Source organism: Varanus komodoensis, unplaced genomic scaffold (assembly GCF_004798865.1).
Source record: "Varanus komodoensis strain SLA01 unplaced genomic scaffold, ASM479886v1 scaffold60, whole genome shotgun sequence".
Lineage (NCBI taxonomy): Eukaryota > Metazoa > Chordata > Lepidosauria > Squamata > Varanidae > Varanus > Varanus komodoensis.
Genome location: NW_025336223.1, coordinates 8102 through 33019, shown reverse-complemented (window position 1 = coordinate 33019; position 24918 = coordinate 8102). Strand labels below are relative to the sequence as shown.

The 24918-nt window shown below is 47.0% G+C and overlaps 1 protein-coding gene across 1 annotated transcript; it reads right to left on the bottom strand.

Moving 5' to 3' along the window:
* Window positions 1-21561: 21561 nt before the first annotated feature.
* On the bottom strand, window positions 21562-24575 carry LOC123033174 (repetin-like). The gene is given in 3 exon segments (XM_044449623.1): window positions 21562-21681; window positions 24249-24329; window positions 24498-24575. Coding segments are annotated over 3 exon segments (279 nt in total).
* Window positions 24576-24918: the final 343 nt, after the last annotated feature.

Sequence of the window (24918 nt, the reverse complement as noted above, 5' to 3'; positions counted from 1 at the left end):
CTGTTTGTACAAAAGGACATTTCTTTTTCAGGCTGGATGACTGCTCAAATCTATTCTGTTACTATCCTAAAAGGCTAGATGCAAGGTCATGTGACTACTGCTTCAATAAAAAACCTATATTGCAAAGGAGGCTCTTCTTCATCTTCTTTTTTTAAATAATGCATGTATTTGCTAAGTTAGGTAGGACAAAGCAGAGCAGAAGTTGCAAAAGGGAAATCAAAGCCAATCTAGAATTTTCAAGTATAATAGTTGCATCTGCTGATGAGCTAATAACAAGGCCTGTGTTAGAGAAGAAAAGTGCAGTCCATCTGGCCTCATTTTACTTGATTTTCTCCCTGCTGGCTATATGTTCCCCTACCCCATTTTAGTCATATTTGTTTGCCATGGTGCTCCCACAATCTCTCTGGAGTAATCCCTGTTCCTTGCATTTCTCTTGCATTTACTTACTTTAAAATATGTTTATGCCACCTTTATTTCCCAGCCCTGATTTCCATCAGCCCATCCCACTCCTGTGTGCTCCCACTCCTGTCCTCTTTTCCATGTGAGAACCTTCCTTCATCCTATGCCTTCTTGTCTTTGCTGTATGCAGCTCCTGCCTTTCCCAAAGCTGCTGTAGTTATTTTAACAGAAGTGATTGTTGGGTCTAATTTAGTCCCAGGTAGCTGAATGGATTTTATGCCATTATAAGGGAAAGGTACAAGAGTTTTCTAAACACTCCTGTCTTTTTGCTGTTTCCCGCCAAAAAATATACAGTGGTTTACTGTGCTCAGTTAAGGAGAATTAAAATTTGTATGCTTTTCTTTTTGAGAAATGCTAGTTTAATTGAAGCAGTTATTTTACTCTTCTTGCAAGACTATTCTAGCAACTAAATTGATATGAGGGATTTGCTGTGCAGCCAAAAATCATTTTAAAAATGTCAGTAAAATGTAATTCATTCTTCAAATTCTGCTCCCAACTGATTAATCTCTTAACAGCAATTCTATGAAAGGAGAGAACACCACAGGGGAGGAGAGCTCCCTTATTAACCAAGTGTGTTTTTATTATTTTTCCTTAGGGAAACTATAAAAGCAACATCGATATACAATCTGGAATTGGATAGCAAATCAATAATGAGAGAACTGTAAACTCGTTGCAAAAATGAAGAGCCATGTTAACAACAACAACAAAACAGTCTGCATAACAGGATAACTTAAAAATCATAACTTGAGAACAGCATCAGTGAAACAATCCTATTTCTCTTAACCTTAGTAATATCATGAGCCTCAGATTTACATTAAATGATACATTATGACACCTTTCATTCACCTTACTATATACAGACATCCACAAATACATACAATAATTTAAGAAAAATAACTAAATTCCCTTGGGAACTCTTACTGTATCTACTATCAAAATTTCCTACCAAATGCGTTAAAACCTATCCTTACTTTGTCTTTAGATTAACTTGACTTGTTGATGACTTGCTTCTGAGGAAACCTCCATAGGATTGGGCCACATTTTATTCACACAAAAACCAAAACTGCATTCCAAATTTGGAATAACTTTTGATACTTCACTGAGCTCAGATGAGACATTTATGTTCTTAGATAAGAAGTCCAAAGATCACTAACTCTGCGCTACCAAATGAGACAGTGAAGAGGGGACACAGGCATTCCCCTGGAAGGACCCTGGAAATTAAAATAAGATGGCTAAGTTTAGAAATGGAATTAGCCATATAGTTAAAGAGAAATGAACCTTTGTTTGTTTATTATTTATTTATTTATAATCAAATGAACTGGAAGGGAAGTCTAATGAGGAAAGCCAAGTCTAAAAGATGAGTAACTGAGCAGATACCTGTAGTGGTATTATGAAACAATATAATATAAAATAGCACTTACTTACATACTTGACTACAATGCTGCACTTACAAACCATACTTGTCATGAGTACACTCCTGTTACTTATTGGGATATGGATTGTTATTCAACTTCTTAAATATCCCTCTCTTTCTCTTAGTAGGTAACACTGCCACCAGGGATTTTAATCCCAATCCAATTAATTAACCTCCCATACTCTTTGTGCCCAAGCTGGAAAGCTCCTTCCTCAGACTATGTGGTCCTGAGGATGAGATGCTGATAGTCAAACAGCTGAAGACCCTGAGTTAACAATAAGCAAAAAAAACCTTTATTTGTACAAAAAGTGTACTGGTTTCAAGATGTTCAGTAATTTATTTCCTTCGTAAATAAAACATATAATAACTTCTAATTGAGGCATCTCACTCCCTTCACAATCCTCACACACAGATCCTCCTTTCTCTCCTGTACTTAGGTTTCTATCAACTTCTCTCTCGCACTTTTATCACACTTGGCATTTTGAGGTTCTGACTCTCCCGAGTCACTAATATCTCCTCTACTACTCCGCTTTCTTCTTTAGACTCTTGAATGCTTTTCACAGCGGTCTTACCGGATTCTGATGAGAAAGCTGCCTCTTCAGACTCTGTAGACTTCTGACAAACAGGAATCTGTTTGATGCAGCACACTTGACTGTCACCCTAATGTCAAGACCCTGAACCAGACAACCTGGAGGATTCACAGGTGATGGACCCCTGGCCATCCCTTCCCCCTGCAGTTGCCTCCATCCTGCAGGCTGCCTATAAACCCTCCATCCATAAGTCCTACCTGGTCAAATGGAGTATATCCACATGCCATGCCAGGTCCCCTCCCTGGTCCCCTCCCACACTTCCATCAAGCACAATCCTCCTTACCTCCAGACACGCTTAAGTCAGGGCCTCGCTCCCTCCTTCCCCAGCATCCACTTGGCCACTGTTTCATACTTTCACTTCAAGGGTCCTCGGTTTTCACACACCCCATAGCACAGAGGTTCTTCTGTGCCCTCCAGAACATTGCTCCACTGGTTCACCCATGCACACAATCCTGCAGGCCCTCACCAAATGGCCCTTTGTGCCCATGACAACACTGACCTGCTCCTCCTGACATGTAAGACTGTTTCTCATCGCGTTCACATGCTTCCATAAAGTCAAGGCAGTCCTCCAACCAGGCCCTCAATTTAGACCCAAAGTCACTTCCTCCTTCCACATCAATCCAGACTCCTCCCAGCTTTCTTCCTGAACCCCCATCAAGGCTCTCTACACCTGCCAAATGTCCTTGGGGTCCTTGCTTTCTACAAGTCGGCACAAAACAGCTCCAGCATGCAAACTGCCTCTTCGTCTGCTTCGGCAGCCAGGGCAAAGGGGGCCCCATCTTGTCTCAGAGACTCCAAGTGGGTCTCCAACACCATCTCCCTGAATACGAGATGGCAGGACTCGATCTTCATGCATGCCCTCACGCACCTTTCACATCCATACCTCTACTGCTCTCCCAGCTCTCCGCAGCAAAGCTGCTACGTGGTCCACACTGTCAACCTTCATCCAGCACAACAGGCTTGACATCCACATGAGACAGGAATGTGCCTTTGGCTGGGCAGTCCTCTCAGCTGTCCTGTGATGATGAAAGTCCCACAATCCACAAAGGATGAACTTGCTAATCGCCTGCATGGGTATTGCACAGAGACAGTGATGACGAAAGCAGGCTGCTTACCTGTAACTCTCATTCTTTGAGTGGTCATTCATGCATTCACACAACTCGTCCTCCGCCCAGCTGGCTGCCACCAGACTGCCACACCTCTCCCCCCACCACTGCATGGGGCTTGGGGTACAGAGGGTACCAGTACTTCTGCCTTCAGATGCCTGGAGTTGATGCGGTCTCCAAGGCAACTGAGCCAGTGGGAGGAGTCCCCCTTCTTATTCTAAGACACGGAAGGGGGTGATCTATGGAAGTTTCTCTCCAATCCTGGCCTTGCACTGTGTGAGTGCACAGATGACCACTCAAAGAACAACAGTTGCAGGTAAGCAACCTGCCTATACACAGGAACAGACGAACCCTCCAATATAAGCTGCTAAGAAGGCAGATATATGCACATCTTACTGGACTAATCAGTTTCTGGTCAGTTTCTGGTCTGCTTATAAATAATCCAACAATCCAAACCCTAGTAAAGCTTTTCAAGAAAGCCTATCTAAATACTAGCAAATCCTGTTCCCTTCTGAAGATTTACTGTGATTATTAAAAGTCAAGAGAAGTTTATTTGGAACACACTTTTCTTATTTTGAAAATAAACTCACGTTCTTGTTGCAGAACTCAGGAATCATTTAGTTAATTGGTAATAGCATATTTGAGAGAAGCTGCACTCCCAAAGTAGAAATTGTCCAGAATGTAGATTGTGTCTGAAGTAATGGACTGGTTTGCATGGTTACTGTAGCTTGAGTGTTCAAGTTGCAGCAGGCAGTCACCCTGGCTTATCGTGTCATGCAAGCCTGACAAGTGTTTGCTTATGAGAGCGATGAATCCTCACATAAGCCTTGTTTGACATCTACAGAAATCAGCATGACACAATAAACCCCAGCATGGCTCAAATACTCAGAAGTGTGGAGTTTCCAGCACAGCTTGCAACCCTCAATTAGATGTGAACCTGGTCAGTGATGTGAACTTGGTCAGTGATGTGAACTGTCACACCTCAGAGAGTATTCTTGTTTGTAATTTCCAGTACACAGAATAGTGAATAATAATTTCCCTTAATAACCTAAATATGGGGTAAAACTGGTTCTGGTTTCATGATGCATTTCAAACTTTGTGTCAATGTCTGTAGAATTAACCCATTTCAAGAAGCATTTATAATTGCCTCTATGAAAGAGTCACAAGAGACCAGGCTGTTAAATTATCAAATGATCAACCGCCCCCCCCCCTCCACTGTTTTAAAGATAAGGCTATCATGTTGGCTCAGGTTCTGCAAAGCCAGGAAATTTGGAAGCTAAGGACCCTACCTTAACTGATTTTGTTTTCAGACTCCTAGCAGAGCAGGGCGAACTGTCCCACTGGTCTAGGGCCTCTGGGACACAAGCAACCAAGCCCCCAGGGAGCGAGCGACCAGAGTGAGCAACTAGGGAGAGCAAGCAGAGTTGTAGCAGCAGAGGAAGCAGAGGCAGGTCTGTACTTGCCCAGCGAACAGTCTTTTGTTTTCTAAGCTACAAGTGAAGGGAAATTTCAGATTAACTGATTAGAGATTGACTGAAGGGGAATGACCAGATCAGCCAACAGCGGTTCTTCATGGTCTCTGTGCATCACACATATATGGGCTTTGCTGAACAGCGCAAGGCCTGGATCAGAGAAACTTCCATGGCTCGATGTCACGGAGTGGCCAGGAGCCGTGCCCCGTCCCGCCCCCTCCGAGGATCTGGATAAAGGGGAGGGGCTCCCATCCAGTCCCTCAGTTTCCTTCCGACCATCTCACAGTCACTTTGCCAATTTGGACTTTCCACTGCTCATCACTTACCTGCTCGTTCTCTCTTTTCTTAAAAAGAAAATCTGTATTTTCCTTCCCAAAATCTTCCATACCCTTCTCCTCTACTATTTTCTAACTGAATCAAAGCTGCCTCCACTGCCTCTCTCTCTTTCGCTATCCTGCCTCTCCTCTTCAGAGGAACAAGAATCGCTTCTTTTCCCTCTCCACGTGCACTTACTTCATTGCACATGGCTGACCTGGCTTTCTGCTGCTGCACTTTGTGCGCTGCTCAGTTTCCGGCTGCAGACCATTCCAAATACCTCCTCTGCCTTGGTGAGGGGCACATCAAGACTTGCCCCCACTGCCAAGCTTTTAAGAAGCAAACATGCAGGCAGAGGGCCACCCACCTGCGAGTTGCACTCTGGCAAAGAGCCCCGAGTGTCACTGACCCCAGCTCCAAGGCCAAGAAGCTTCCTCCCATTGACAAGCTGGCGTGCCTGGCCAAAAGGACTATGGGAAAGAGGCCTGCCAAGTTGGCAGAAGGGCCCTCGGGAACTGCAGCCACCCCCAGGAAAAAGCAGCGCGGTGCCACCAGGCATCCCTCTCCTCCAGCACCACGTCGTGCCTAACGGCTCGGAGGAGTCGCTAGCACACCTGAGAGAGAGAGAAACTCCCAGTGAGAGTCAGGCTTTAGAGCAAGAAGATTTCTACTTGGTGCCCATAGCACAAACCCCCCCCTGTTCCTGCCGCCGCCTGACTTTGACAAAGTTTTTGTTCAGCCTGCAGACCACATTCTTCAGAGAGAGAACATTCCTGGGCAGACTGTGAGACAGCCCATTGCCATGGAGAATGCCCAGCTGAGGAGAAGACTTAGGCGTTTGAACCAATTAGAAGAGAGACAAAGTCAAAGAAGGAGGGAGAGGAGTTTATCTAGTCCTCATGGGGAGGGGCATATGCGTAGGGTTAAAAGCACGTCATAAATCAGAGATAGGTCAGAAAGGAGGGGGCAACTGTGTTGCTTAGAACTACCATTAACGGCTCCTGTACTATTCATCACCTGTGTATCTTGAAGCTGTTTAGAATAAAAGGCTTTAAACTTTTATTGCCTGTATCTGTGTGAGTAGTTAGGAAGAGTGCTCCATCCTCACGACACACCAGCATCTCCACAGGACTACCCATGTACCCCAGACCCTGGGGTTCTCCTGGACAGCACTTCCACAGCCCCAGATCTGGATTCCCCAGAGGTGTGTGCCCCCTCGGCAGCCAGGAGCTCGATGCCCGTGCACAGCTGATCGCCAGCACAAGGTCTGCCGCCCGCGTCTTCTACAGTGAATGACCTCTGTGCCTCTTCCTAGTCAGGGGGCCCTCAACCAGAGTCTCTGGCCACTGTCATTTCCTCACCTAGGGGACATCCTGCTTCTCTCTCCCAGATTGTGGTGCCGCCTTTTCCTGGTTCCTGGCCTCTTTGCACTCGGCTGTGTTGGATTCCTTGGGCTCCATCATCCCGCACAAAAGGAGGCCATGCCTGACCTACACTGACTCCGTCTCCTCGGAGCCTCGTGCCCCGGGGCTGGCCCACTCCAGGCCTCCTGACTCGTGCCACTCCCTCCACCACTTGACCAACCACCATGAGGACCAAGGACTCACTGATTCTGGGAGCCTGGCTCCCTCAGAAAACTGCCAGTGCTGCCATTGCTCTCCCACAGACCCAGACATGTGACGCAGGGTGCATGCACAAGATCGTGGTCAACATTGGGAGCATGCTGACATCATGTGGTGTGCTGTACAGTCCAGCCACAGACACTGGGCCCAGCACCATGCCTGCTGTGCTTCAGGGGTTGAGGCCTCGGCCTCATGCTGTCTCCATACCTCCCCTCACCGTGGGACCACTTGCAATGCCACCTCTGGCCCACAGCACCAGAAGTACACCTCCCACCGATGTTGCCAGCCCAGCAAGGACTCCAGTGATCGCTGTCCTGCCAGGCCCTGCAACAGGAGTGCTCACCACCACCACCACTCTTGCAGCCCTTCATCGCCTTGCCGTGATCACACACTGGATCCAAGATGAGGACATGCTGCCCAGGGATACCACCACCCCTGCTCTTCTTCTTGGGAATAGCTCAAGCAAATAGCTCAAGCAAATAGCTTGGGAATAGCTCAAGCAAGAATAGCAAAGAGCCTCTCCCCCACTTCAGTTCAGTCTCTCTCTCTGGCCTCTTCGCACTGTCCTGACATGCAGGCCCTAGAACAGGATCCCTTCATGTCACCTGGAGCTGGGGTAGATTTGCTGATCTGGTCCTCTGCATGGTGGACGACCTAAGTATCCAGATATCCCATCCATCCAAGCCCTGGGCTGACCCAGATTTTGATGCCCTGGCTTCAGTGGACATGGCCCCAGTGTCCATCTCTGTACTGCCCGCACTGCTGCGTATGGCCCAGCAGTCCTGGAAGGCCCCTGCTGGTGCACTGGTCACCTCACATAGGATAGACTCCATCTATAATGTGACAGACAAAGCATTTCCCTTTTTGCACCAGCACCCTAAGCCTAACTCTATTGTGGAGGCGATGCAAGGGACCCACCACTGGGACCAGTCCATGCCCATGGACAAGAAGGGATGCTGCCTGGATGACCTGGCCAAAAAGGTCCATGCAGCAACCTCCCAAGGCTCTGAGTCTCTAACTACAAGGACACCATGGCTAGGCATCAACTTTTCCTTTGAGAAAAGATGAGCGCTATAGCTGAGCACATACCTGATGGTTTCCATTGCACCGCCCATCTCATACAAGCAGAAGTGGAGAAACTTCCCAGGTATCAGATAGAAGCAGCTTGACACCATGTTGACTGTGATGGCAAAGCTATGATGGGAGCAATAGCTATCCACCGCCAACCCTGGTTGCACTCTGCACCTGCAGCCCTGCCCCCTGAGACAAGGCCCAGCATTGATGATTTGCCCTTTGATGGGGAGGGACTCGTGGCAGAAGTTCAGGTCCTTCTGGGCAAAGGAGCAATTGAGTGTATCTCCTCTGATGCACACAGGGTTTCTACTCACAGTACTTCACAGTGCCGAAATGCAATGGAAGCCTTAGGCCAATACTGGACCTCCAAGGTGTCAATAAGTTCATTAACCCCAGGAGATTCCAGATGGTTACCCTCCATGGTATCTTCCCCGTGCTCAACCAGGGAAACTGGTTCATCTCCATTGACCTGAAGGATGTATATTTTTATATAACAATCCACCCGGCCTACAGGCACTTCCCCTTCTTCCAAATCAATCAGGAAGCCTTCTAATTCTCTGTCCTCCCCTTCAGACTGACCACTGTCCCCCATGTCTTCACCAAGTCAGAGAGGGAGTCAGACTAGATGGCCCGGGAGGCCCCTTCTGACTCACTCTATGTTTCAAGTGCATGGTGCTGGTGTGTGCCCACCTCAAGCTCCAGGGTGTCCAGGTTTTCCCCTACCTGGACAACTGGCTCCTGACAGCCCCCTCTAGGGACAACCTCCTGTGAGGACTGCATAGCACATGTTGCCTCCTGTGGGACTTGGGACTCCTCATCAATTATGACATATCGGTTCTTTCCCCTACACAGTCCATCCTCTTCATAGGGGCTCACCTGGATTCCACCCATGCTAAGGCATTTCTTCCACAACAAAATGCAGAGACTCTCACCACACTGGCCACATCTGTCAGGGCCACGGCACGCTCCACTGTCTATGCCATTCAGAGGCTGCTGGGCCATCACAGTGTCAGTGCTACCATTTGCACGCTTCTGGGTGAGACCTCTCTAGCTCTGGTTCATGGAAGCCTTTGCAGCAGACGAAGATCCCCACACCACCTTTCTCTCCCCACCCCCAGTGGTCAAGCAATCCCTCCACTGGTGGAGCATCACCAACAACCTCATCACCAGCATGCCCCCCCAAAACCCCCCATCACTGTTACAACTGATGCCTCAAACATGGGCTGGACACGCACAGGTAGGGTGATTGGGACTTACTGTTTTGCGAGACAAATCCACCTGTGAGTTGATCTGCACCTGTTTATTGTTGGGATCAGGGTCCTTGTGTTGCATTTCTGTCTTCCCTGTTTTTGCTTTTTCTACTATGCAGAAAGGACGAGCAGGGATATGGGCCTTCATTCTGCAGTGTGAAATCCTGATGCACCCTTTCAGAAATGTGAGGAATGATGTAGAGGGATTCCCTGTGCTGTGGTCCTGCTTTCAGAAAGTTAGTAAGGGGCAGTGACTTCTTCATTGCCATGCCACCTGCTCCCCATTCCATCACTAAAGGGACAGATACTGCACATGGAAGCCACCAGGTGATTCCGCAGATATGGAAGTAATGGCAGCATTCTGCTTTCAGGCTGAAGCTGAGCTCTCCCTGTATAATTATGCCAGAAGCTCCTGCCTGCCACTGGTTTTTACTTTAAAAACCATTTAGCACATCACCAAACTGATGAAGGATTGTCTGCCTCAACAAGCCCAATTTTTTAAAAAAAATCAATTAGTTTTGCTAACGTTTGAAAGAAATAGATGAGATGCCTACTTTAAAAATTAGAGTAAAAAAGGCAAAGGTGTCAATTTTCAGCATTTTAAAACTTGCTGAATCTGTGGCACTTTTTATTGGAACAGCTTGAAATTTGTTGTAATGTGCTGTCAAGTCAACTCCAACTTATGGTGACCCTATGAATGAAAGTCCTCCAAAATTGTCCTATCCATAAAATCCCTGTCTGAATTCAAGACTATGCTTTCCTTTCTGGAATATATCATCTTGTATTTGGTCTTCCTTTTCTTCTTCTGCCTTCAGGTTTCACTAGCATGGTTGTATTCTCTTGCCTTATTCTGATGTGTTTGAAATACAACAGCCTGAGTTTTGGCATTGTTGCTTCTAGGGAAAATTCTGGCTGGATTTGATCCAAGGACTCTGTCTGTCTGTCTGTCTGTCTGTTGGTCCAGGGTATTTACAAAGTCCTCCACCAGCACCATGTTTCAAATGCATTGATTTTCTTTCTGTCAGCTTTCTTCACAATCCAGCTTCCCATACATTGGGAAGACAATCATATGAATGATCTTGGCTTTGGACTCGAGTGAAACATCCTTACATTTGATTATTTTTTCTAGTTCCTTCACTGCTGTCTTTCTAAGTCCGGGTCTTCTTCTAATTTCTTGGTTGCAGTTTCTCTTTGAATTAATGATTGATTCAAGGTATATAAAATATTTCATAAATTTGATTTCTTCATTGTTGACAGTAAAGGTCTGTCATTCTTCTGTAGTCATAATTCTTGTTTTCTTACTACTTAGCAACACTCCTTTTTCATTTTCCTCTTTCACTTTCATCAGGAGTCATTTCAATTCATTACTGCCTTGTGCCAGTTAGAAGGTATCATCTGCATATCTTAAATTGTCGATGTATCTTCCACAAATTTTCACTCCTTCCTCTGATCCTACTACAGTTTTCCTTATATGTTATGTGTACAGACTGAATAGTGAACAGCCATATGCAGGCTGGGACAGTGGAAAAAATGGCTGTCTCCCTTACGTAGCATGGTACAGGGCATAGCTATTCCAAAGCTACTTACATCCCCTTGGTTGGGTCACTTCGATCCCCGTTCGCTTTGCCGTCAGTCTAGCTTTTTGAATAGTGTCCAAGCACTCATCAGTCTGATTGTGAAAGAGGCCCTCTCTGTCAAAAGGCATAGCTTCTATGCGGGACCATGTCTCCTGAGGAAGGTTCACTGCCTGAAGCCATGCGTGTCTGCAGATGGCCACCGCTCTCTCGAGCGGTGAGAGAGAGCTCAACCAGTGCTCTCGAGTCGCAGTCGATGGAATGGCATGCTGTGGCAATTTGTTGTTTGCATAACTGCAGCCCTTCAGTGAGGAAGACCCTGGCAAGCTCTCTCTGTTGGTCTGGTAAGAAGACTGCTAGTGTCTCCATATTCTGCCACAGGAAGGCCTGGAACCTGCCTATCATAGCCGCATAGTTTGATACTCAGAGGCCCAGGCCCACTGCCATGTAGATGTGGCAGGCCATCATGTCAAGTTGTCGGCCTTCTCTGTTAGTGTAGTGTGATCCCTCCGCTCCTGTCTTGCATGGACTCCACTATCATGAAGTTTGGGCACAGATGGTGTAGCAAGTATGGAATGCCCTTTTCATGGACACGATACATCCCCTCCAACCGACAAGATGCTGAGTGTGGGTGGTTCAGGGTCTCCCAGGGCTCGTTCATTGCCGGAATGAGAGGTATGGCTATCAGAACAGCGTCCTCCATACAGATGAGGTCATACATGATGTCTTCTGTGTGCCTGTTGGACTTGTATGCCAAGTGATTTGGCCATACAGAGGACCTGTTCCAAAAACTGTCCCAAACTCTTGCTAGGAGATCCTCAGTCCTGGCCCTGGGAGGAAACAACCTTGCCTGGTGGAGTGGAGATCGGTTTGGTAGGCGCTGAAGAATCTGATTCCATGCTCAATATTGGAAAAGTGAGGAGCTGCCCACCGATGGATTGATTGTAAGAAAGATCTTGGACTGTGCAGAAATGGATAGATTGACTATCATTGAAGGAGAAAGAGGATACTGACGTCTATTGAACTTGGGATTCTTTCTATAATTGGCTGGAGAAACGGGACTTGGTGTAAACTTAGAGATGTTTTTAAATTATTATAAATTGATTTGAATTTGAGTTTAGAATGTTAAAAAATATGTAGTTAGGAGGTTGACCCAGTAAATCCAATGTATGTGTTGTTTGATGTTTTTAGTGTTAGTTTAAAATGTGAATAAAAATTTATAAAAAAAAAGAATCTGATTCCACATAGTCTGATGAGGGTGACTGGAGACTGACTTCCAGTGGGGGTTGGGTCCTGGAGATACTTGGCCTTTGGTTGTTTGGTAGGAGGTGGCTTGGGAGTGACCACTGCTGCTGCACATGACTAGGTGGAGCTGGCCAGTCGTATCATTGAGGCCTGATCACAGGGTCATACTAGTATCCATGATAGAAATGGGCTGGAGGTGGATGCCAATAAGGATAAACCCCGAGAGGTCATGTTGCCGCTTCAGCCATGGGAACCAAATGGTGAGACAAGGTTGGTGATACATGTGCAAATGAGGATCCATAGTACAGTCACAGTGTGCAAGGTATCAGATCCAATGTGTCTTGGTGCCAGACTGAAGACTTCATTGGTGATTGGATTGGAGAGTCCCTGATTTCTTCATCTGAAAAGGAAGCCAGAGCTGCAGGATCAGGCTGGACCTCTTATTCCAAAGGCATCGATGTCAGGGACCAATGAATCAGAGACCCTCAGAATGGTGGCTCTCTCAGTTCTGGAGTTCTATTGTATTTCAATGTATTTTATTGTGTTGTAAGCCACCCCGAGGCTTCAGCAAGGGGCGGCATAGAAATGTTATCATCATCATCATCATCATCATCATCATCATCATCTGGGAGAAGTCTCCTTAGATGGTGGTATGTGCCGTTCCACACTGGTAGGAGCACAGGTTGACTGTTTAAAGTGTTTCTTCAGTCTTTTAGCCTTAACTGTTCCAGCACTCTTGGATTTGAGGTGCTTCCTCTTCACTTTCTTCTTCTTAGGTATCTGAGTCTGTGGGAGGTTCAGAATGGGAGGTAGTAGGCTTGGTTTTTGCTGAAGTACTGCCTGCCAGCCGCTTCTTGTGCACCTCCTTAGGGGCTGATTGTTCTCCTTTCTCCTCATGCATGGCTCCCAGGGTGCAGTCCCTCATTTCCATGCGGAATCTCCCAGCACTATTTCTGCAAGCCTGCTTGGTAAACACCTGGCAATGCCAACATTTATCAACTCTGCACTCCTCACCTAGACAGAATAAGCACAAGGAATGACCATCAGAGGACGGCATTTTCACACTTTCAGAAAGCTGCTTTACTCAGCCACATCGGGTTAGCAGAAAGGATAAAGACAATAGAAGGGTTTCTCTTAATATATATGTGCTTGTGAGGATGGCAGGGGAGGGGGTAGTAAAGGACTAGGAAATAGTCAAAGAATAAAAGAGTAATAGAATTTTGTGACGTGAGTAAAGATGAAGATTTGTCAGAAAATCAGTCAGAAGTAAGTTCTAAGACACAAGAAAGGCAATGAAAAAGAGAATACTAGAGAACCTGATGCACTTCACAAACAAAAGCAAACTGATGAAATGACAGGAGCCAGCCTTTTATATGGGGAGGGAAGAGGCGTGGCTCCTGTAGAGGGGGCAGGGCTCCCGCCGGCACAGCACCCATATGTGTGATGCACAGGGACCATGACGAAGAACTTCTTATTTGGCCTATTGTAATGCTTTCTATGTGGAACTGCCTTTGAAGATGGTTCAAACATGCCAATTGGTCCAGAATGAGGCAGCAAGGCTGCTGATGAGGACTGGCCAACATGAATATGTCCTCTACCAACTCCATTGGTTAACAGTTGAAATTCAGGCCCAATCCAAAGTGTTAACATTCATTTTTAAAGCTCTGAGTGGCTTGGGACCAGGTATCTAAAAGAATGCCTCCTCCCATATGTGCCTATGTAGATCCTCAGATTGTCATCTGAAGTCCTTTCCAGAAAGCACTTTCTGAGGAATACTAAGGATGGCTATGAGGTAAAGGGCCTTTTCTGGGGTGGCACCCCAACTCTGGAATCAGCTCCCATTGAGGTTTGCCTGACACCTTCTCTCCATCCTTTTTGGCACCAGGTAAAAACCTTTTTATTTGCCCAATATTTTTAAACTTAAAATAATTTGTAAGGACCATTTATCTTTTTATCTATTTGGCATTTATTATATTCCATTGCTACTATACCCCTGGATTAATTTAAGTTGTGGCTGTTGAGTTTTGGGTGGTGGTGGTATGTTTTATGTTTGCTATTTTATTGCTATATTTCAATGTTTGATCTGTGTTATGTTTTTTTTTTCTGTATATATTGTCTGTCATAGCTTTGTAAACTGCCCAGAGAGCCAATTTTACTAATGGACGATGTGGAAATTAAATAAATAGATAAACAGCATTAGATTGGGTTGACTCAAGGGAACAGATCCAGAACACAGATTCAAAGCTTTATTAATGCACAGAGGCAGTGGATACTGCACACCTGAATGAAACATTTTCTACTTACTACAACTCTATACAAGAGTTCATTCACCTGCTTGCTTTCAGGGCTAGCAGATGCAAGGGGACATGCTATGTAAACCAGCATCTCCACACACCAGTAAGACATCACACGTAGTCAATGTGCTGCCTCATCAGGATCACAGGCACTCTGTAAGTGCATCCAGCTGGATGCATTCACAGAACCTTCACAGAGCTCAATGCACAAAAATGTAACTGGGCACAAGGAATAAAGGGATGCTCATGAATGTGCTTGTCCATGCCCCTCTACACGAGTGGTGAATGCCTGTGTAAGGCTTGAAACAGTAGCCAGGTTAAATGTTATTCTCACCCATTGTCCTTATTGCATTACACTAGGGTGATCAAGCTGTAGATGGAGAGGTTGGTGTCTTGTGAAAATGTCTTTCTAATATATATCGCAAGTTGAAGCTGGGGTATTTAGGAAGTCCCCATAGTTGGCACTGTGTCTTCTGGCAATGGTCACATTTCCAGTCCACATTACATTAGGTTGATTCTGTTCAGTTTGCTGCAAGACACTGACAAATGGAAGGATTATTAGATATCACCTCATCCAAAGGTGGGCATTGAACTTAGCTTGAAGTGTACTTACCTGTTCCTAATAGTGAGGAAGTTTTGGGTGTGTTTATTTTTCTTCCAGTGCATAAAAGTATCCAAAAACTTTCTAAGTGTGAAAGCAAATTACATCCTATGCAACGTTTCATAAACTATGTGGCTATTCACTGCTTAGATTGGTGTGTTTGACTCCTTCTTCCAAAATATTGTTGGAGGAAGTAAGATCACTACTAATGAAAGGGGCTGTCTACCCCATTTGCCTGTCTACCCCATTCACCTGTCCAAGGCCAAGCTCGGTTTCTACTTCAGATATTTTATCATCCCTAAGAACGATGGCAGTATACAGCCTATATTGGGTTTATGGGGAGTTAACTGTTTCATAACTTAAGAAGTTCTGCATGGTCTCACTGACAGAAAGAGACAGACTGTCAGAAAGACAGAAGGACAGAGATGGACAGACAAACAGATAGTGAACGGCAGACAAACAGGAGCCAGACTGATGGACAGATAGATAGAGTCAGGAAGACAGACAAAAGACCAACCAGCAGACAGAAAGACAGAGACAGACAGACAGACAGACAGAGACAGACAGGCAGACAGAAAGAGAGAGAAAGAGACAGACAGACGGAGAAAGACAGAAAGATGGACAGACAGAGAGACGGACAGACAGAAAACAGACAGAGACAGACAGGCAGGTAGAAAGAAAAAGAGACAGAAAGACAGGCAGGCAGTAGGAGACAGGCAGACAGACAGGGAGAAAGAGACAGGCAGACAGACAGAGGCAGAGAGACAGACAGAGACAGGTAGGCAGGCAGGCAGACCCAAAGACAGACAGAGATAGACAGACAGACATAGGCAGGCAGACAGACAACAGAAAGACAAATGGAAGGGGACAGACAGAAAGACAGAGACAGAGTCAGAAAGACAAGAGAGAAAGAAGGAGAAAGACAGAGACAAATAGAGAAACAGACAGGCAGATAGAGTGAGCAAGACAGACATACAGAAAGTCAGACAGAGACAGATAAACAGAAAACAGAAAGACATGCAGAAACACAGAGACAGATGGAGAGAGAAAGTCAGCCAGACAGGCAGAAAGACAGACAAACAGAGACAGGCAGGCAGGCAGATAGACTGAGACAGGCAGACAGACAGACAGAGACAGACAGAGCCAGGCAGACATACAGAAAGACAGACGGACAGGCAGACAGACAGATGGAGAGAGACGGACAGACTGACAGAGACACAGACAGACAGATTGTCAGAAAGACAGACATAGACAGACAGATGGACAGACTGACTGACAGAGACAGATTGTCAGAAAGACAGACAGAGACAGACAGAAAGAAGGACAGAGATGGACAGACAAACAGATAGTGAACGGCAGACAGGCAAGAGACAGACCAACAGACAGTGTCAGAAAGACAGACAAAAGACCACCCGACAGACAGAAAGAGACAGACAGACATCCAGATGGAAATAGACAGTCAGAGACAGGGAGACAGACAGAAAGACAGAGACAGACAAAGACAGGCAGACGGACGGACAGAAGGAGAAAGAAATATGGACAGAGTGAATCAGAAAACAGAGACAGACTGGCAGAAAGAAAGAGACAGAAAGACAGACAGACAGGAGACAGAAAAACAGACAGAGACAGTAGGAGAAAGAAAGAGACTGGCAGACTGACAGATACAGGCAGAGAGACAGTCGGACAGAGACAGACAGACAGACAGAGTCATACAGACAGAAAGAGAGACAGAAAGAGAGAAGGAGAAAGACAGACAGAAGGAGGCAGATGGACGAACAGACAGACAAAGACAGACAGAGACTGATAGAGAAACAGAGACAGGCAGATAGAGACACAGAGTGAGCCAGACAGACATACAAAAAGTCAGACAGACAGAGACAGATAAACAGAAAACAGACAGACATGCAGAAAGACAGAGACAGACGGAGAGAGACAGTCAGGGATAGGCAGACACACAGGCAGGCAGATAGACAGACAGACACAGGCAGATAGACAACAGACAGAGACAGACAGAAAGACAGAGAGAGACAGACATACAGGCAGTTAGACAGACAGACTGAGACAGATGGACAGAGACAGACAGACAGAGTGAGCCAGAAAGACAGGCAGGCAGGCAGAGACAGACAGAGACAGACTGACAGACAGACACACAAACGGAGATAGACGGACTGACAGACAGAGACAGACAGAGACAGACAGAAGGACAGAGATGGACAGACAGAGACAGGCAGACAGACAACAGAAAAACAGACGGACAGACAGAGACAGACAGAAAGACAGAAGGACAGAGATGGACAGGCAGACGGACAGACAGATAGAAGGAGACAGAGACAGATAGACAGAGACAGACGGACAGACAGAAGGAGACAAATGGAAGGACAGACACAAAGACTCATAGAGAAACAGAGACAGGCAGATAGAAAGACAGAGTGAGCCAGACAGACAGACAAAAAGAGACAGACAGACTGACAGAAAGACAGAAGGACAGAGACGGACAGAGACAGACAACAGAATGACAGACAGAGACAGGCAGACAGACAGAGACAGAAAGAAAACAGGCAGGCAGGCAGACAGAAGGAGACAGAAAAACAGACAGAAAGACATTGCCAGAGAGTAGGAGAAAGACAGACAGACAGACAGAGACTGGCAGACAGACAGATACAGGCAGAGAGACAGACAGAGAGACTCACAGAAAGACAGACAGAAAGGGAGACAGAAAGACAGAAGGAGAAAGACAGACAGAGTGAGCCAGACAGATAGAAGGGGACAGACGGAAGGACAGACAGAGACAGGTAGACAGGCAGGCAGACAGAGACAGACAGACAGGGACAGACAGAGACAGACAGACAGACAGAGACGGACCGACAGACAGTCAGACACACAGAGACAGACAAACAGACAGAGACAGACAGACACACAGAGACAGACAAACAGAAGGATAGAGATGGACAGAGACAGGCAGACAGACAACAGACAGATGGACTGACAGAGAGTCAGATAGAGACAGGCAGACAGATAGAGACAGACAGAGAGATAGACAAAGGCAGACATCCAGATGGAGACAGACAGACTGACTGACTGACTGACAGAGAAAGGCAGACAGACCAAGGAAGACAGACGGAGACAGAAAGACATAGACACACAGACAGACAGAAAGACAGTCAGACTGAAGGAGACAGACAGACAGAAACATACAGACTGACAGAGAGACAGGCAGATACAGAAAGACAGACAAAAAGTCAGAGAGATAGACCTATTCTCAAACTTTAAATGGGCAAGAAGCCCGGCTCGCTGGCATGCAGCAGGGCATGGAATGCGAGCCACCCAGTGGGCCACTTTTGGTAACCAGAACTGGCGCTGTGTGATGAACCGAATGCCGGGTTAAGGTGGCCGGTAGACTGGGCGGCACAGCGGATGTTTGTCACACGGCACAACTCTCTCGGGGAGTGCCGGAAGACTGGGCACCTCCGGATCTTCCCCTGCAATTCAGGTAGACCAGGCGGCATCACACCCCTTTGTCCTTTACGGCCGTCCTCTCCATGCAGGCCGGTAGACTGGGCAGTCACAAGAAGCGAGTCTGCATGATGACATTCTGGATAGTTATGGAAGATTGGTAAGATTAGCAACATTGTATAAAAGAAACCTGTATAACATGTTTTATAGATGGGAAAAGGGAAAAGGGAAAAGATTTCCCCGTGACATAAGTCTAGTAATGCCTAACTCTTGGGGACGGTGCACATCTCCGTTTCCTACCCGAGGGAGCCTGACTGTATCGGTCTGTCCATCTGTCCTTTTGACTATATGTCTATCTGTCTTTCTCTCTGTCTCTCTGACTGTATCTGCCTGTCAGTCTGTCTCTTGTCTGTCTGTGTCTGTGTGTCTGTCACTCTTTCTCTCTGTCTGTGTCTGTCTGTCTCTGTGTTTCCCTCTGTCTTTCTGTCTCCGCCTGTCTGCCTGCCTGCCTGAATGTCAGTATGTCTATGTCTGCCTGCCTGCCTGTCTGCCTCCGTCTTCCTGTCTGCCTGCCTCCGTCTTTCTGTCTGACTGTCTCCTTTTGCCTGCCTGCCTGCCTGCATTCCTTTCTGTCTTCCTGTCTCTGTCTGTCTGTCTCTTTCTCTCTGTCTGTCTGTCTGTCTGCCTCTCTCTCTGTCTGCCTGTCTCTCTCTCTCTCTCCCATATCTGTCTCTCTGTCTGTCCTCTGCCTTCATTACTCTGTGTGTCTGTCTCTGTCTGTCTGTCTCCTCTCGTTCTGTCCCTCTTTCTGTCTGTATGTCTTACTCTATCTTCTGGCTCTCTATCTCCGTCTATCTTTCTCCCTGTCTGTCTTTCTGCCTGTGACTGCCTGCCTGCCTGCCTCTGTCTGTCTGTCGATCTCTCTCTGTCTCTGTCTGCATGTCTTTCTGTCTGTCTGATTTCAGTCTGTTGGTCTGTCTGTCTGTCAGTCTGCCTCTCTCTGTCTCCTTCTGCCTGCCTGCCTTCTTGCCTGCCTGCCTGTCTTTCCCTGTCTGTCTGCCTGCCTGCCTGCCTGCCTGTCACTGTGTGTTTTTCTGTTTGTCTCTCTGCCTCTATCTTTCTCTCAGTATGTCTGTTTGCATGTCTGTATCTGTCTTTCTGTTGTCTGTCTTCCTGACTCTATGTGTATGTCTGTCGGTCTGTCTCTGTCAGTCTCCTTCTGTCTACCTGCCTCACTGCCTGCCTGCCTGTCATTCTGTATCTGTCTGTCTGTCTCTGTTTCTCTCACTGTCTGTCTGTTACATTCTGTCTGCCTGTCTATCTTTCTCTCAGTATGTCTGTTTGCATGTCTGTATCTGTCTGTCTTTCTGCTGTCTGTCTTCCCAACTCTGTGTGTCTGTTTGTCAGTCTGTCTCTGTCTGTCTCTGTCTGTCACTTTCTGTCTTCCTGACTCACTGCCTGCCTGCCAGCCTGCCTGTCTGTCATTCTGTATCTTTCTGTCTGTCTGTCTCTCTTCTCTCTACCTGTGTTTCGGTCTGTCTCTCTCTGTCTGTCTGTCTCGTTCTGCCTGCCTGCCTCTGTGTCTCTGTTTGTCTTTGTGTCTGTCCGTCTGTCTCTGTCTGTCTGTCTCTGTCTGTCTGTGTCTGACTCCCTGACTCTATGTGTCTGTCTGTCTGCCTATCTCTGTCTGTCTGCCGGCCTGTCTCTGTCTCAATTTTTCTGTCTGTCTGCCTGTCTCCTTGTCTCTGTCTCAACGTCTGTCTTTCATTGTCTTCTGTCTGTCCGCCTGTATTTCTGTCTGTCTTTGTCTATCTGCCTGCCTGTATGCCTGCCTTTTTGTATGTCTTTCTCTGTCCCTCTGTCTGATTGTCCGTCTGTCTCAATATGTCTATCAGTCTTTCTGTCTGTCTCTGTGATTCTGTCTGTCTTTCTATCTCCCGCTGCCTGCCTGCCTGCCTGTATGCCTGCCCACTTGTCTCTGTCTGTCTCAGTTTCTCCCTGTCTATCTCTGTCGTTCCCTGTCTGTCTCTGCCTGCCTGTCCGTCTGTCTGTCTCCTGTCTGTCTTTCTCTGTCTGTCTGTCTGATTGTCCATCTGTCTCAAGCTGTCTTTCTGTCTGTCTCTGTGTTTCTGTATGTCTTTATGTCTCCGCCTGTCTACTTGCCTGCCTGCCTGAGTGTCTGTATGTCTATGTCTGTCTAGCTCTATCTGTCTGTTTGCCTGTCTCTATCTGTCCTTCTGTCTGCCTCTGTCTGCCTCCTTCTGTTGTTCTGAATGTCTGTCTTTCTTCTGGCTCTCTATCTCTGTCTGTCTGTCTTTCTACCTGTTTGTATGTCTTTCTGCTTGTCTCTGTCTGTGACTTCCTGCCTGTCTGCCTGCCTGCCTGTCTTTGTCCATCTTTCTCTTCCTGTCTGTCTTTCTGTCTCTGTCTTTTGGTCTGTTGATCTGTCTCTCTTTGTCTCCTTCTGTCTGCCTTCCTGCCTGCCTGCCTGTCTTTCTAGCTGCCTGTCTGTCTCTGTCTATCTGCATGTCTGCCTGCCTGTCTCTGTGTGTCTGTGTGTCTGTCTGTGTCTGTCTCTCTTTCCCTCTGCCTCTTAACTGTCTGTCTGTCTGTCTGATTGCCTGTCTGTATCTTTTTTTCTGTATGTCTGTTGTCTGTCTTCCTGACTCTGTCTGTCTGTCTCTGCCTGTCTCTCTCTTTCTGTCTGTCTCTGTCTGCTTTTGTCTGTCTGTTTTCTCGCTGTCTGCCTTTCCATCTGTCTCTCTCTCTGTTTTTCTCCTTCTGTCTGTCTGCCAGCCAGCCTGCCTGCCTCTGTGTCTCTGTCTGTCTTTGTGTCTGTCTGTCTGTCTGTCTCTATGTCTGTCGTCCTCACTCTGTCTATCTGCCTATCTCTGCCTGCCTGCCTATCTCTGCCTGCCTGCCTGTCTTCACTGCCTGTCTGTCTGCCTGTCTGTCTCTGCCTGCCTGCTTGCCTTTCTCACTCTCTATCTGTCCATCTCTCTTTCTGCCTGTCTGCCTGTCTGTTTCCGTCTGTCTCTGTGCCTATCTCTGTCTGTCTGTCTTTGTCAGTCGGTCTCCTCGTCTGCCAGTCTCTATGTCTGTCTTTCTGCTTCCGTCTGTCTTCCTGTCTGACTGACTTTCTGTAGGTCTATGTCAGTCTGGCTCTGTTGATCTGTCTGCCCTCTATATCTGTCTGTCTGTCACTGTCTGTCTGTCCTCCTGTATTTCTGTCTGTCTCTGTCTGTCTCTGTCTTTCTGTCTGATTGTGCATTTGTCCCAATCAGTCTCTGTATGTCTGTCTCTCTGCTTGTCTGTCTCTGTCTGTCTTTGGCTGCCTTGTGTCTGTCTGTTGGTCTGTCTCTGTCTCTGTCTCTCTGTCTATCTTTTTGTTGTCTGTCTCCCTGACTCTATGTGCCTGCCTGCCTGCCTGTCTCTGTCTGTCTGTCTGCCTCTGTCTGTCCGTCTACCTATCTATGTCTGTCTCTCTGTCTGTCTGTCTCTGTCTGCTTGCCTGGCTGGCTGTGTGTCTGTCTTCACTGTCTGTCCGCCTGTTTCTGTCTGTCTGCCTGCCTGCCTTTCTCTCTCTATATCTGTCCATCTGTCTTTCTGCCTGCCTGTCTGTTTCCGTCTGTCTGTCTCCTTGTCCATCTCTGTCTGTCTGCCTCTGTCAGTCAGTCTGCTTCCGTCTGTGTGTCCCCCTGCCTGCCTTTCTGTAGGACTATGTCAGTCTGGCTCTATCTGTTGATCTGCATGCCTGTCTGTCTCTGTCTGTCCTTTATATCTATCTGTCTGTTGCTGTCTTTCTGTCTGTCTGCCTGTATTTCTGTTTCTGTCTGTCTGCTTCTGTCTGTCCCTTTGTCTGTTTGCCAGTCAATCTTTGTCTGTCTGTACTTCTGTCTGTCTTTGTCTGCCCTCTATATCTAACTGCCTGCCTATCTGTCTGTCCTTCTGTCTGTCTGTAGCTGTCTTTCTTTCTGTATGCCTGTATTTCTGTCTGTCTCTGTCTGTCTCTCTGTTTTTCTGTCCCTCTGTCTGCCTCTGTCTGTCTGTCCGTCTCTGTCTGTTTGTCAGTCTCCGTCTGTCTGTCTTTCTGTATCTCTTTGTCTGTCTGTCCGTCTGTCTCAATCTGTCTCTCAATCTATCTGTCTGTCTGTCTCCATGTTTCTGTCTTTCTATCTCCACCTGCCTGCCTGCCTGCTGCCCTGCCTGTATGCCTGCCTGCATGTCTCTGTCTGTCTCCGTCTGTCGTTCTGAATGTCTGTCTTTCTGTCTGTATGTATGTCTTATTCTATCCTCCGGCTCTCTATCTCCATCTGTCTTTCTACCTGTTTGTCTATCTTTCTGCCTGTCTCTGTCTGTCTGCCTGCCTGCCTGCCTACCTGTCTTTGTCTATATCTCCGTCTGCTTTCTGTCTCTCTGTCTGTCTTTCTGTCTGTCGTTCTGTCTCTATCTTTCTGTCTCCTTATTTCTACCTTCCTGTCTGCCTGCCTGCCTTTCTCTTTCTGTCTGTCTGCCTGCCTGTCTGTATCTGTGTGCATGTTTGCCTGCCTGTCTCTGTCTATCTCTGCCTGTCTTTCTTTCTGCCTCTGTCTGTCTGACTACCTATCTGCACCTGTATTTCTGTCTGTCTGTTGTCTGTCTTAATGACTCTGTCTGTCTGTCTGTCCCTGTCTGTCTTCTTCTATCTGTCCGTCTCTGTCTGACTTTGTCTGTCTGTCTGTCTTTCTGTTTTCTCACTGTCTCTCTTTCGGTCTTTCTCTGTCTGTCTGTCTCCTTCTGTCTGCTAGCCTGCCAGCCAGCCTGCCTCTGTGTCTCTGTCTGTCTTAGTGTCTGTCTGTCAGTCTGTCTCTGTCTGTCTCTGTCTCTCTTTCTTTTTGTTGTCTGTCTTCCTGACTCTATGTGCCTTTCTGTCTGTCTCTGTCATCTTTGTCTGCCTATCTCTGTCTGTCTCTCTGCCTATCCCTGTCTGTCTCTGTCTTTCTGCCAGCCTGTCTATCTGTCTTCACTGTCTGTCTGTTTCTGTCTGCCTGCCTTTCTCTCTGTCCGTCTTTCTTTCTTTCTTTCTGCCTGCCTGTCTGTCTGTTTCCGTCTCTGTCTGTCTGCTTGCCTATCTCTGTCTGTCTCTCTCTGTCAGTCTTTCTCTTTGTTTGCCTGTGTCTCTGTCTGTCTGTCTGCTTCCATCTGTCTGCCGGCCTGCCTGCCTTTGTGTAGGTCTATGTCAGTCTGGCTCTATCTGTTTGCCTATTTGCCTGTCTGGCACTGTCTGTCTGACTGTCCTTCTGTCTTTGTCTTTCTGTCTCTCTGTCTGTCTGCCCTCTATATCTGTCTGTCTGCCTGCCTGCCTGCCTGCCTGCCTGTCTGTCTCTGTCTTTCTATCTGTCCGCCTTAGCTGAGCCTCCCACGACACACTGCCGAGCAATGCCAGAATGATAACAGAAACTGTGTTAATCACAGCCATCTTGTTTTGACACCATCTTGAAGTCCCTGTCCGCCTGTATTTCTGTCTGTCTCTTTCTGTCTGTCTCTGTCTGACTGTCCATCTGTCTCAATCTATCTTTCTGACAGTCTGTCTCTGTGTTTCTGTCTGTCTTTCTATCTCCACCTGACTGCCAGCCTGCCTGCAGGCCTGCATTCCTGCCTGCTTGTCTCTGTCTCTCTGTCTTCCTGTCTCTCTCTGTATGTCTCTATCGGTTGCTCTGTCTGTCTGTCTCTGTCTGTGTTTGTCTGTCTCTTTCTGTCTGTCTGTCTAGCTACTGCTTTCTTTTTGTCTGTCTGCCTGTCCCTGTCTGTCTGTCTCTGTCTGTCCATCTGACTATCTCTGTCTTTCTGTCCTTCTGTATGTCTTTGTCTGTCTGTCTGTCTGATTGTCCGTCTGTCTCAATCTGTCTGTCTGTCTCTGCGTTTCTGTCTGTGTCTCTGTCTGCTTGCCTGCCTGCATACCTGCCTGTCTGTCTGCCTGTCTGCCTCTGTCTCTCTGTTTGTCTGTCTCTCTGTCTGTTTGCCTGTTTCCGATTGTGTGTCTGTCTGCTTGCCTATCTCTGTCTGTCTGTTTCTGTCTGTCAGTCTCTTTGTCTGCCAGTCTCTCTGTCAGTCTGTCTGTTTCCATCTGTCTGTCTGCCTGCCTGAGTGTCTGTATGTCTATGTCTGTCTGTGTTTGCCTGTCTTTGTCTGTCTGTCTGTCTTTGTCTTTCTGTCTGCCTGCCTGTCTCTGTCTGTCTGTCGATCTGTCTATCTCTGTGTGTGTCTGTCCATCTCTCTGTCTGACTGTTTGTCTACCTATCCCTATCTGTCTGTCTGTATTTCTGTCTGTCTTTCTGTCCGTCTGTATTTCTGTCTGTCTCTTTCTGTTTCTGTCTCTCTGTCTGTCTGTCTGCCTGTATCTCTCTCTCTCTCTCTCTCTGTCTCTCTGCTCTCTGTCTTCCTGACTCTGTCTGTCGGTCTGTGTGTCT